This window comes from Lonchura striata, chromosome 1A, assembly GCF_050655825.1.
Source record: "Lonchura striata isolate lonStrDom1 chromosome 1A, ASM5065582v1, whole genome shotgun sequence".
Lineage (NCBI taxonomy): Eukaryota > Metazoa > Chordata > Aves > Passeriformes > Estrildidae > Lonchura > Lonchura striata.
This window is the reverse complement of record NC_140741.1, coordinates 17,644,217-17,656,695: the sequence shown is the minus strand read 5'-3', so window position 1 is coordinate 17,656,695 and position 12,479 is coordinate 17,644,217. Positions and strand designations below refer to the sequence as shown.

The 12,479-nt window shown below is 39.5% G+C and overlaps 1 protein-coding gene across 33 annotated transcripts in view; it reads left to right on the top strand.

Annotated features, from left to right (window-relative positions):
* SOX5 (SRY-box transcription factor 5) overlaps nucleotides 1-12,479 on the top strand; it is a 607,791-nt gene that overhangs the window by 540,439 nt on the left and 54,873 nt on the right. For 32 of the 33 annotated variants that reach the window (XM_085570319.1, XM_085570313.1, XM_085570322.1 and 29 more), the window contains one exon: nucleotides 10,319-10,465. In XM_085570319.1, the coding sequence (XP_085426445.1) occupies nucleotides 10,319-10,465 (147 nt within the window). The remainder of the gene's footprint in view (nucleotides 1-10,318; nucleotides 10,466-12,479) is intronic. The other variant, XM_085570336.1, reaches the window with a different exon arrangement.

The following is a 12,479-nucleotide window of genomic DNA, read 5'->3' as shown; positions in this document are numbered from 1 at the left end:
TCCAGATGAACAATTTAAAGGTATGGATTAGCTATTTTTATAACCTAGCTGTATTACTAACAATTGAAAAATGTCTCCTAAGATAATTTCTGTATTTCATGGTTTTGCACAAGCAGATCCATCTTGCTGTTACAAAAAATTCTATACTGGAAGTTGGTATGGAGGACAGTTTTCGAAAAGCACTGTTTTCACTCAGGAGTCTATTTTCTTTTTTTTTTTTCCTCCAGTTTAATCGGGACCTCAAAAAAAGTTGTTGAAACCCAATTTAATAAATAATCAGGGATGGATGAGATGTACTAAGGGTTTATAGAGCTTATTACTAGTTAATCAGTGTTAATATAGTTACTGTGGAATATGTGGCTATGTGGAATTCTTTAAGAGGTAAATGAGAGTTTGTGGCCCTGTTGCCAGTGAAGGACATTCTTTTTGCTTCAATAACCAGAATTCAGAGGGATGAATTTGTGTTCACTCTTGTCTAGTCTTAAGAGCAAAATGCTGAAGAGGAAAAGTAGAAAGGAGTGGGCGTTCCTTCGTGTAACCTGGATGAGCTGGAGTAATATGGGATTTACTATCTTGCACTTGGAGGGCAGTGCAAGAAGGTTGGTTTTCCCCTGGTTGGGTTGATGCTAAGGACAAAGCTTCCCACTTGCTGTGGGAACATGAGGCTCCAAGCCATTTCTGGTTGTCCACATGGATTGGTGGAACCAGGGGCAGCCGTGTAGAGTTCCAGAGTTCAACTTATGGCTTTTCTTGTACTTGGGTGAGGCACAGTATGAGAGGGACTTGAAAGTTAAAAATTCCCTTTGACTTTCAACCACGTAATTGTGCCTACAGCTCCTTAAGCCTCCAGTACAGGATGTGCCAAAAAGGAATACTGGAGTGAGTTCCAGGCTTTTTGTGCATGGGTTGCAGTCTGGACATGCAGTGTGACTGGACCTTACTGTCTGCAGTTTCATGAAGTGGGAGTCAGAAATTGAATCCTGAGGGATTTCAGATGTTTGCAGAGACTTTGAAGGAACAAATTCTCTAAGAATTAAAGACTAAGCTTCTGTACATGTCCTAATGGGGTATGCAAAGTGTCACTTCTCCCATTACATCAGTGTCAGCATGGAAATAGTGAGATGAACCAGAAAACATCTTCTTATGTTATTTCCTGAGCAGTTTGCCAAAGCTCCACAGAGGTTTCAGGCTCTCTGGAGTTTTATGGGCTCCATTGGAGGGGGGAGTTTTACAGACCACACCCATTTTATCATAAAATCAAAGAATAAAAAATCGAACAGCTATTGTTTCTGTTACTTCGCTTTGTTAAAGAGGGACTTTCCTATAATGAAGAAAGCTCCAAAATAATTACATTAATTGAGTTCTTTCTGCTCTCTCAGCAATTCTGTGTTCAACTAATGGCACTCCCATACTCTAACATCTCCTCTTTGTAGCCTGTCCTCTCCCAGGCTCAAGCATCCCAATTAAACTAACACTCATTTGTGTTTTTAAGCATCCAAGTTATCCAGCTTCGAGCAATGGGGCTGATTTGAAGTTAGGCACTCCCATGAGTTTCAGGTTGATAGGACTCCCTGTTGAGAAAACAGAACTTTGACCAAAGCAAAACTCAGCTGCTTTCTGGTTTGGAACACAGATTTGCCCTGATACAGTGAGGCTCAAAATATTCTAGTTCAAAACTGGGGCAATTTCTTTGCCAGTGATTGGAATTACAGTTTCCCACAGGTCTTAAGACATTTGATGGACTTTTTCTGCAAGCCTTGTCTTTAACAATACCTAGAATGAAAGAGCTTTTTGTTGGAAGAGGGGATTCCATGTGGCTTAAGGCCAAAGGAAAAGTACGTATGAGCTGGAGCTTTCCTTAGTCCTTGTACAGTATTCTGCTTCTGTGGAAAGGGACCACAGTGTGCTGCTGGGGAGGACAGCTGCTACCCTGGACTGATGCTTCACCTTCACAGCAGGATCTCACAGGATGAGGTAGCACTTGTTAGCTTTCTTGACAACTTGGGGAAGGAGATTTTAAAGCAATGAACATGAAAAAAAATTACACGAGAGGTAAATTTAGTTGAATGTATTTGAAAATTTTCTGTGGCACAGAAACTCATAAACTGGAAAGGTTACACTGTAGGAGTGACATTATTCTCTCCAAAAATAATAAATTTTCTCCACATCCAAAAATAAAATAAAACTAAATAAAATAAAATAACTTGCATAGCTAAATAAAGATGCTGTGTCAATTTTGTTAGTGTTTCTTGCTATGGAAAAAGGGAAACAGAAAAAAAATATCTTCATAACTATTCTAGAAATCAATTTGGTTTAGTTTAGCTTTTGGGGCAAGTCCATTTTCTTCTGCAGCTTGGATGGTGTATCTGTCACTGGTCTCTGCATTTCAATATTCTCCTTCTACTGTGCCTCTTCCTTTCTGTGTTCTTCCCAGGGAAGTTTGGCACATTGGAAGTAGCTCAAACACAGTCTTTAGCTCCCCTTTAAGGCACAGACGTCACATTCCTTCCTCTCTACCAAGCTGGAAGAGAGCAGCCTTGTTTGTGATGGACTGAGCATTTGTCCCTCTCTACCTCCTGCACTTTTATCCAAACCCTTTGAACACGCAGTACAGCTCAGGTCAAAGAGCAAATTAAGTTTCTGAGTGAGCTGAGTAGATGTCACTGAACTCCTGTACGTGTCAGATAAATGAGGAACAACGTTAATTCATCCCTCTGAGGACAACAGATACAACTGTAGGATACTTAAGATTCAGAAATACTCCTAGTGTTAAAAGGGAAAACAGACAGGAAAGAAAATGTTTCTCATTTGACTGTTGGATGTCATAGTTAACAGATAAAGGTATAGGGGGGCAAAAAGTATCCTAGTGTGAGTTTTTACATCTGTTTCTTTTCCCCTCCAACAAAGTAATTTGGCATTGGTGCTTCTGGTAGGTGATTATCATCTCTTTACTCTTTTAAAGAGAGACTTCAGTATTTCAGGACTCACAGCTTACCACAGCTTTTCAAGAAAACATTTCTAGAGCAGGCTGAGTGCAAAATACCTATTTCACTACTTCATGCCTGAAGAAGAGGGACAAGTCACCAAGGAATCTTAGAATATAATCAATATATAAGAACCTGATAACATATCAGCATTCAAGTCAGCAAATCCATGTTCTCAAAATAAGAAATGCAGTTGACCTTAATCTTTCTACTACAAGCTCTGCACTTAACTTCAGGAGACACAGAGTATTCAGATTTGGAGTAATTAATTCAGTATCAATCCTAAAGCAGGCACAGATTTTCCCTGATTTAATTCCCTGTTGAATACAACAACTTGAAATGCAAACAGAAAATCTATAAATAAAAACTGGAGAAAGAGTTGCTTAAGGAAATGTGTGTAAAATAGTGAAATGACTTAATTATAGCTCGGCAATCTGAAATATATAGAACCTTATTTACAGTAATTCTGCTGGCAGTGCTTGCTTGTTAACTACTCTGGTCACCTAATGGATAGCAATGAATGATTTAATACACTACCAGTCGAGTAAAGCAATGCAATATGAAATAAGTGTTCTGTCAAACGACCACTCATAGAATTTTGGTCTCTCATATGAAAAATTATACTTAACTGAAGTCAGGTGCTCTGAGCTACTTGCCAAAAATCTGGATATATGTATAAAAAAAATAAAGCTCTTGGGAAGCATGCCTGTGGTAAACAAATAGTCAGCAGTGAGTTTTTTCCTATGGAGTAAAATGTCTGGGCCACTTTAGTGACTTCAAGCTTCTAACTTGCCAGAGCTGTGCTGGAGCAGCAGTCTCCATGTGGAACCTTCATTCAAACACTTCATCTTCATTACAGAACAGTCAGCTCTATCCTGCATTACAGAATAGGTGGTGATAAAGGCAATGCACTTTACAGAGCAAATGCCCCTTCTGAAGCTGCACATGCCTGTTGTTTGTCACTGCTCTACATTACTAAAGTATTTTACTGTATCATCCATAAGGAATATGCTGTCCAAAGTACATCCTTACTTTAAAGACATTCTTTGGCCATTCTTTCTAACATGAGAAGTTCCATTGACGTAAAAATAATTAATAATAGTGACAGCGAGAATACATTATATTCTGGTGCTGCACAGCAAACTGTAGGAATAAATTGTTGCCAGCTTATTTTTTTGAATATTTTAAAATGCATACAATATTAATTACTTTCCTCAATGGGGACACATTATCTGCAGCATTTCATCCAGCAGGCTTTTTCCATAAGACATTATCAAATTTCCTCTCCAATTGCATTCCATATAGTCTCTCTATTTCAATTAGTGTCATATGGTGTGAACATAGTATGTATGAATATGTCCATTTGGGCAGTTTTCCAGTTAAAATCTCTTCACTTGTAAGGAGTAGGCAATCTTAAATACACAGTTTGCAATGATATTTTATCACAGAGACTAACAGATCTTCTTGGTCTCTGATAGGAAGTGTCTATTGATAAGTTCCTACAGTTACATCCTGTAGAAGGATTGTCTTCTTGTTAAGGCTGGGACAAAGGAGCCATGAGGTCTAGGCTCTAATCTGGAGTTTCCTACAGTCTTCCTGTGTCACCAGGAGCTGTCAGTTGTGTCGTGGGTGCTGGTTCTCACCTTGCTAATAATTGAACAGAATTTATCCACTGGCAGAATTAAAGACTGCTTTTCAAGGAAAACTGCATTTCTTCACGTTTGAGGGTGTTACAGTTAGTGTCTTTCCCATAGAAGTTCCTACAAATTTAAAGAGTTGTACTTTAGTTACAATGTGTGTCCTAGCCATCAAAATTACACCAGTTTCTAAAAAAACTCAGAACTACTATAAATTGCACATGCATATTTTACTTTGGTCACCGTTACTGTTCTACAGTCAAAGCAAGCATTGTTTTGGCCTGGTGACTACAGTGGGATTGTTCTCAGGAATAAGGGCTGCCGGAACCCTGGAGATCAGCTACCAGAATCATATTTTGTGGAGACTTGTGGTCACTGATTCTAAAAGTGATGTTTTCCTAATATGAGAGAGATGGTGGTTACCAAGGCTGTGCCTGTGTATAAATGAAGCCTTATTCTGTTTGTGAATGCTTCACAGTTTTTCTAACGAGAACTTGTTTTCCTCAATGTTTCCTTCTAAGTCTCAGGATTTTTTAAGGCTAGAGAGGCTATTATGTTGTCTAGTCTGACAAAACAAGATGTAAAATATTACTGAACACAATAAATCTTGTTTAAAGTTTACCTTCATGGAACAGATCTGATCTTGACTGAAACATCATAAGTCAAAATTTCTCTTGGTAGTTTTTCCACATGTCACCAATGCTTTCTCATTAGAAGCAATATATTAATTATCTATTAACTAGCCCAGTCCCAAATTTCTAATACTTATTATTGTTCCTTGATATGTGATTTACTTACCTGTCTTCTCCTCTTTGGCTAAATGCAGAGAATAGCCAGGAGTTCTCAAAGGAAGTCAGCTGGATTTGGAGGCCATGGGAAGGAGCAGTGCAGCTTTTCAATATTTAGCTTGTTTTCTCTAGTCTCTGTGTAGCCCACAATTTTGGGGTGATTTCATGCAGCTTGCTATTTTTTGCTCGGTGAGTAAAGGAAACATTAGTCCAGACGAGGTCCTTCGCCACAGAGAGTCTGTGCACACCTCAGCACTGGGAGCAGGGCAGTTCCTTGTGGGAATTTTTTGTGATAAAGGCAGATGAGAGGTGGAGCAGTAATAACTCTCAGCTGTGTTCAGAACTCTGTGGAACAAACCAAAATAAAATAAATCCCCAAATAAACCGAAATACTGTTAAGTGCATCTCAGGATCTTGAGCTCTGTTGTTATTATCTGAAATTATTCACTCCTAAGTGAAAGCTAGCAAGTTTACCTTGCAATGTGTTCTTTGGGCAAGTTTTTGAAGGAGCATACTGTCCTTGTGTTCACATATTATCTTTGTTTTCTGAAAATCTCCCATTTGATGCAAGCAAGGGGCACTTAGAAGTGTTGAAGTTTGCTTTGCTGAAGTTTGAATGTACAAATTATTGTGTCCCTTTGAAATGTTTGACTAACAAGCTTTGAAGGAAACTGACAAAAATAAAATCTGGTATTTCAAATACGTACATAAAGAACTTTTTTTCGGTACAATATCTAGCAAGCATTGCTACCAATCACTAATGAGTGCAGCTTTAATTCTAATTTCTGTATCTTTTATCTATGTTGCCAGTAATTTTGAAAACCTGTGTCACAGTAGGGTGTATATCAAATGTTTGTTTTCAGTGAATTCTTTTTTCCTTTTCAACTGAAAACTCACCTGAACAGATTAAAAATTAGGCAGAATTGCAAAATTCTTTTTACCTTCATCTAAGTTTTCATGCCTTATGTAAGCATAAATTTTAGGTAAAGGAAAATGAAATTAATGTATTCTGAGTGAGTCTTATTTTATGCCATTCCCCCCTCCCACCCCCCTGATTATGCAAGAAAAAAAAAAAACCAAAAACAAACGAAAACAAAGAACAAGGCCATTCATGTGTATATTTTTAATGATGGGTTTCGGAATAACGAAGAAATTGAAGTGGTGGATCAGTCAACAGTTCAAACACTCAGGCACAGTGGTTTGTAAATTCATCGCTGTGGTGTCTTCACTGAAAAACCACTTTATCAGAAACAAATTTATTGCAGTAACTGATTCACGTCCCACTACCACCTGTCTTTCTCTGTGTTTTTTTTTTTTGTGAGCAGCTCTTAATCTCCACTGTTCACTAATAAAAATATTTTAATAAGAGATAATACTGTAATCCAAATGCCTATAGGTGCTTGAATCAACTATTTCTGCCTGTGTAATTGCTAGCACTTTGCTCAACCCTTTTTAAAATTGCTATTAAATCTCATTCTCATTTTCTGTATTAATAGAACAAGAATTCATTTTTAGTGTACCCTCCAAGCAGTAATGAACATTGTTAACGTGAACAAGAATGCCCAAGGGGAAAGTTTTCAGAGCTGGCCTAACCTCAAGGCTTTGCTGTTGATGTACTACAGAATCATCAAGCCAAGAGCTCTTAGAACTAGTCCATTTAGAGAGTTCAGCTGAATACATCTGCTTAATATATTGGAAAAATTATAAATGGTTTAGGTAGTGACCCAGGGAGAAAGGGGTTTTTTTGTTTAATACGTTAAGAATAGAGGGGCAGCATTAAAAAATTAACAATACCTCCTGCTTATTTTAAAGTGTATCTAATTGTGTTTTTGTTCTGATGATTTTGCTTCCTTGCAGATTTTCATAAGAGGTTAATGAGAAAAGATTAACAAAACATGCAATATTGTACATGGGCAGGGGAGATGGAGCATAATCATTTAGTTATAAACAAACAATAGATGCTACTTTTTAATTGCTTTTTCAGAAGCCCAAATCTTCCTTCTTGAAGAAGTATTATGTATCTTTTTAAATTCAGAATATTATCCTTACTTATTATGTATTGCAAAAATAAGCCTGCCCAAAGCTGTAGTGCTCCACTGATTGCAAGTGAATGCCTTGGCCACAATAAAGCAGTCAAGACCCTATAGATAAAAAGTCCTTATATCCTACACAGTAATGAAACCAAGACCTCAAAAAGTGCAAGGAAACAATGTTATTCTCTATCACTCCTGTAATACAGTGGGTTTTAGCCTCTTAATTTTTAACCTGTGTAAAGGCCTATGCAGGACTTTATCCAGTGCTTATTTGGTCTTTGCATGAATTGTCAGAAAGGTGGCTGAGGACAGAACTGTGAGGAAGAGCTGGCTTCCAGCCATTCCTCACAGACCACTGGAGGATTTGAGGTGAGCAGATCCCTGGATGTGGTTTTGGGAGTGTATTTAATATTCAGTTCTCATTATTCCATCTTTGGATAAAAATTCATTTGGGAAAATCTTCCCCCCCAGAAATTTCTGTGAAGCTCAGGCCCTGTATGGCTTGTGAGGAATCTCCAGTTGTCCCGATTGACTGTCATTTTTACCCTATTTTATATGGACTAGACATGTTCTCTGATATCTAATCTATAGATTAGCAGCAGGCTCGAACCTTTCTTGCTTAACGGCCATTTCACTTTATTTTGTCTTTTTCTCATAGTTGCCTAAATTTGTTTTATCAGTTTTTCACCAGGGAGCAAAAGAAAAGGAAAATCTTTCCCTAGATCTGCTCTTTCACCTCCAGAGTCCCATTATGTTTGAGCTGTTCCCTAGTCATGGATCCTATTTCTTTAACAGCCATTTCACCTCTGATGTATTATATCTATAATTCTTATATAATTCTGGCTTGGCTTTCATGGAACTGCCTGCTGTAGTTCTTCCCTGGTTCTCAGAGACCCGGTTCCTTTCCCCCTGCAGAATTTTGGCTTCTTTAGGAAGAATGAATGAATATGAGCTTCAACTGATAAACACAGGCATCTGAATCTGTGACTTACTCGGGGCTGGGTTGTTTTTGATGACTTTATCTGTTGTTGATTTGCAGATTTTTGGTTCAGACCTGCTGAGGGTAAATTAATAAATAAATTTGAGGAAAAGGCAGAAAGAGAGCAGATGAATGAATGGTTGATAGGGAAAGAGGTAGAATGGGATGGACTATTGGTGATTAAGAAGTATGGAAAAATAAGGATCAAACAGTGATCCAAGTAGAGGAAAGAAATTTAAAGGATTCAAAATGAAAGTAATAGAAAGTGTGAAAAGAATAGAGTGAAAAAGAACTAAGTAGGAACTTGGTGACTGATTACATTGGAAAGAGCACTGGACTACTTTTAGCTGTGTGGAAGGTCTGGGGCTGTGCAGAAGCAAAGGGAAGGGTTTGTGCAGGGAATCTGGGGAGGTGCACAGAGCTGTGCAAGAGTCAGAGCCCTTCCTTTGATCAAGGGCTTTTGTGCTGTGAGCTCATGTTAGCAATGTCTCTGCACCTTTTGCACAGATCCACACAGAAAATCATGTAATGAATTCTCACATTCCTCTTTCAAACTTGCATTGGTAGTTCTTTGTGCCCTTCCATCTTCCTTCCTTTATCATATAACATTAACTGAGAAACAACAGCAAAACAAAAAAGCACTGCCAACAAGACTCCTTAGCCCTAGCTGTATTGAAGCCAGCCTGTTTTTTCACATCCAGTTCCATATTTATGCACATTATCCCTTTTCATATGGCAGCTCAGAAGCTCTGTAGGTGCTACCCAGCAGGCAGAGGGTATCTTGCTTCAATGTTACACACGTACTGCCCAGCACTAAGCACTGACACAGCACTAGCGTGGATCCTGGAAAGGGGTGTTGGGGTTGAGCAGGAAAAATCTTTTTTAGTCTATTCCTGCTATCCTGGGCTCCTGACTTGGGAATTCCTCCCTATTCACAAAGCAGCAGCAATTGTTGCTTCTTCTGCCCACCATGTTTATTTTCTCCATGTTTTATTAGGAGGTCAGGGGAGCTTCCAGGCACTTCTAGTTTGCTTTCTAACTGCTTTTGATCTCTGTCCCTTAAACTCTTCCTGTAGTGCTTAGCTTTAAGCAGATGACTGTGATTATAAGTATTGACATGTTAATAAAAAAATATGTTTTTAAAGTACCTTCATTGTTTAGTTTTGAAGAGAAAAACATTTCCACTCTGTGTCTGCATTGCATCTATCACAGGAAGGCTTCTTAGAATTAACTGGGGCTGCTAATAGTTAATGGACAGCACTTTGCCATTGATATGTGTATATTTATATTGACTCTAGTGGTTCCCCACAACTCAATTGACAGTATACTCCTAACATAATTACTAAATACAGTTTTGACATTCCCTGTCCCAGACACCTTAAAGCCTGGGGAAAAACAGGGAAAACACAGCAAATAAAATTAAGAAACATGAAGTGGTAGCACAGAGACCATCATATCCAGCAGCATATGTGCTTCACAGGGGTTGGTGCATATTACTGGTGGAAATGCTGTTGTGCCTGTGTTATCTCAGGAAAGGAAGGACAGTCCAGTAGCTCAGGCAAACCATGAGGATTAGCTTCTGTTGCCTGTTTTGAATCCCTGGACACACAGGGAAGCTGGGACACTTCTCACGGTGGAGTCTCTCATTCATCCCTGGAGGAATGAGTCACAAAAGTGAAGATGACAATTCATGTCTTGAAACACACGTGCTAAATAAAAATTGCCCATTGGAAGGAAAATGTATCATCTGCCGTAGGAGAAGTTTTGGGGAGATCATTTATTTATTCATTCATTCATTTATTTATTTATTTTAGTTAGTTGTTTATTGATGATGTGTCTCTTGTCTTCCTCCCCACCCCAGTTTTTTCTCATTTATTTTTTGGTTCTGTCTTTCCAGCAGTTGTATGCTGCCCAACTTGCTGCGATGCAAGTGTCTCCGGGAGGCAAGATTCCTGGCATTCCCCAGGGGAACCTTGGTGCTGCCGTGTCCCCTACCAGCATCCACACAGACAAGAGCACAAACAGCCCTCCTCCCAAGAGCAAGGTACTGTACCAGGCCTGGGCCTCTGGGCTGCAGGAAGCTTTGTTCCCAGGATGGCTCCCTGAAATGGGAGGCCGTTGTTGCAAAACAGCCAGGAAGAATTCAGCTAAGGAATGCAGGGAGAAAGCAGTCTTGTTCGGGTCACAGTAAGAGCTGGGTGAAAAATGTGTCCTTCCTTTTTGTTAGTGCCCTCTAGCATGCTGTCCATGTCCTTTATCATGTCAGGAAAGATTCCTTGAATTGGCAGTGGTGTCTTGTTTTTACCCTAACAGTAAAGCAGCACAGATTAAAAATAACCAGACAAATAAATAATACCATTGTCAGCTCAGTGCGATACATGTTCAAAGAGTGAGAGAGACTGGCTTAAAATCAGTAGCTGCTGTGTTGGTGACTCAAGCTCTAGGTTGTCTCTTCTCTCTCTCCTTACTGTAGACTTTCTGACTACCTGTGGCTTTTCCTTGTCTTGGCCTCTTCTCTTAGAGCAAGAAATCACAAAGCTGCACAGTACTTGATGGTAGATAGTTGGGTTTTGGGTTTTTTTAAAAAGTGTTTGGTTACCTACTTTGTGCATTTTATAAGACAGGAGGTCTTGTGTGTGGCTGGCAGCTTGTAGATCTCCCACACTTAAAATCTCAGGGTTGATTTTGCTTCTCCTGTACAGCAGGAGAGTTTCTCATGAGATCTAAGGGCACAGTGTGTATTTTGTGGCCATTGCAGGACTCCAAGCCCTGCCATATCTGCTGGTAGCATTGAGCATAGCCATTTTTAACTGGCAGCTATCAAGATTAGCTCTGTTCTCTCCTTTCTTTTATTGCTTTTTCATGTTTTTAGTGTTCCAGTGCCTTTGGCTTGCAGTTCTGTAGGAGACAAACAGAACTTACTTTGCAAAGGCGGGGGGAAAAATGAACTAAAAAAGTGGGCTAGAAGGAAAGGAAGGGGGCTCCAAAAGGCTGTAAAATTGTGCAGAGTAAGTCCTGTACTGCATGCTGTTTTCAATCTGCTGTGTGCCAGTTGGAGGCTCTGAGAGAGCGCGAGAGAAAGAGAAGGGATAATGCTGAGAAATGATAGAGTGGCTGTGACCTCCACGCTCAGCCTGGAAATCCAAGACATTGATTTCACTTAGCATTCCTGCTGAGAGATCCGGTGGAGTTCAGCTGTAATAAAAGAACAAGGGTCTGTTCTAATGGTAATGGCGTATGACAGACATATCACTCTGTCTGTCCTCAGCACCAGGGAGGTGGGAGCTGCAGAGAGGGCACCTGACCTGCCTGGGCTGCTGTGCCAGTGCTGCTCTGAGCTTTGAACCCAGCCTGGAAGCACAATTATTTATAATACTAAATGGTAAAGAAACCTTTATAGAGCCCACAGTAATTAGAAAAAGGCTTACACAATAGTGCAGTGGCCTGGCTCTGAAACACATTGGCAAATCCATCATAATGGCAGAAACTGAAGCTTATGTGTTGGAACTAAACACCTTCCTTGGTGTCTGCATGGACCTTTCTTTGCTTTTTCAAAGCTTGTTTGTGTTCAACAGCTCCAAAAGTTTATTTTCTTTGCTGATTTTTCTTTATATTTAGCTTTCTTCTAACTGTCATCAGGGAATGTGTCTTGAGTTTCACAGACTTTTTTAAATTTATTTTTTTTAAATCCCAGTAAGCAACTTGGTTCGTGAAGTTAGTTTTGTGGTGATCTTTCTCACTCTTACTGTACATCAGACCTCCACAGATGAATAGTTAATGCCTCAGAATAGCTTTGAATACATGCTGTTTATTGAATCTCTATTTTCAGCCCGCAGTTTACACTGGCACAGCTTTGGTAATACACTTGAGTGTTTGGAGACAAGGAGACAGCCTTACCTGAGAGTGTGTCAAGCTACTGGCAAACATCTAGGTCACTTCTGAAAAGCTGTGGCTTTTTCTTCTCTTTGTAGTGTTAAAGTTAGCGTGCTGCTCTTTGCAAGGATTCTTCAAAGTCAGCCTCAGCAGCAGATGGAACAACTGTTGGCTCTAGAAATGCT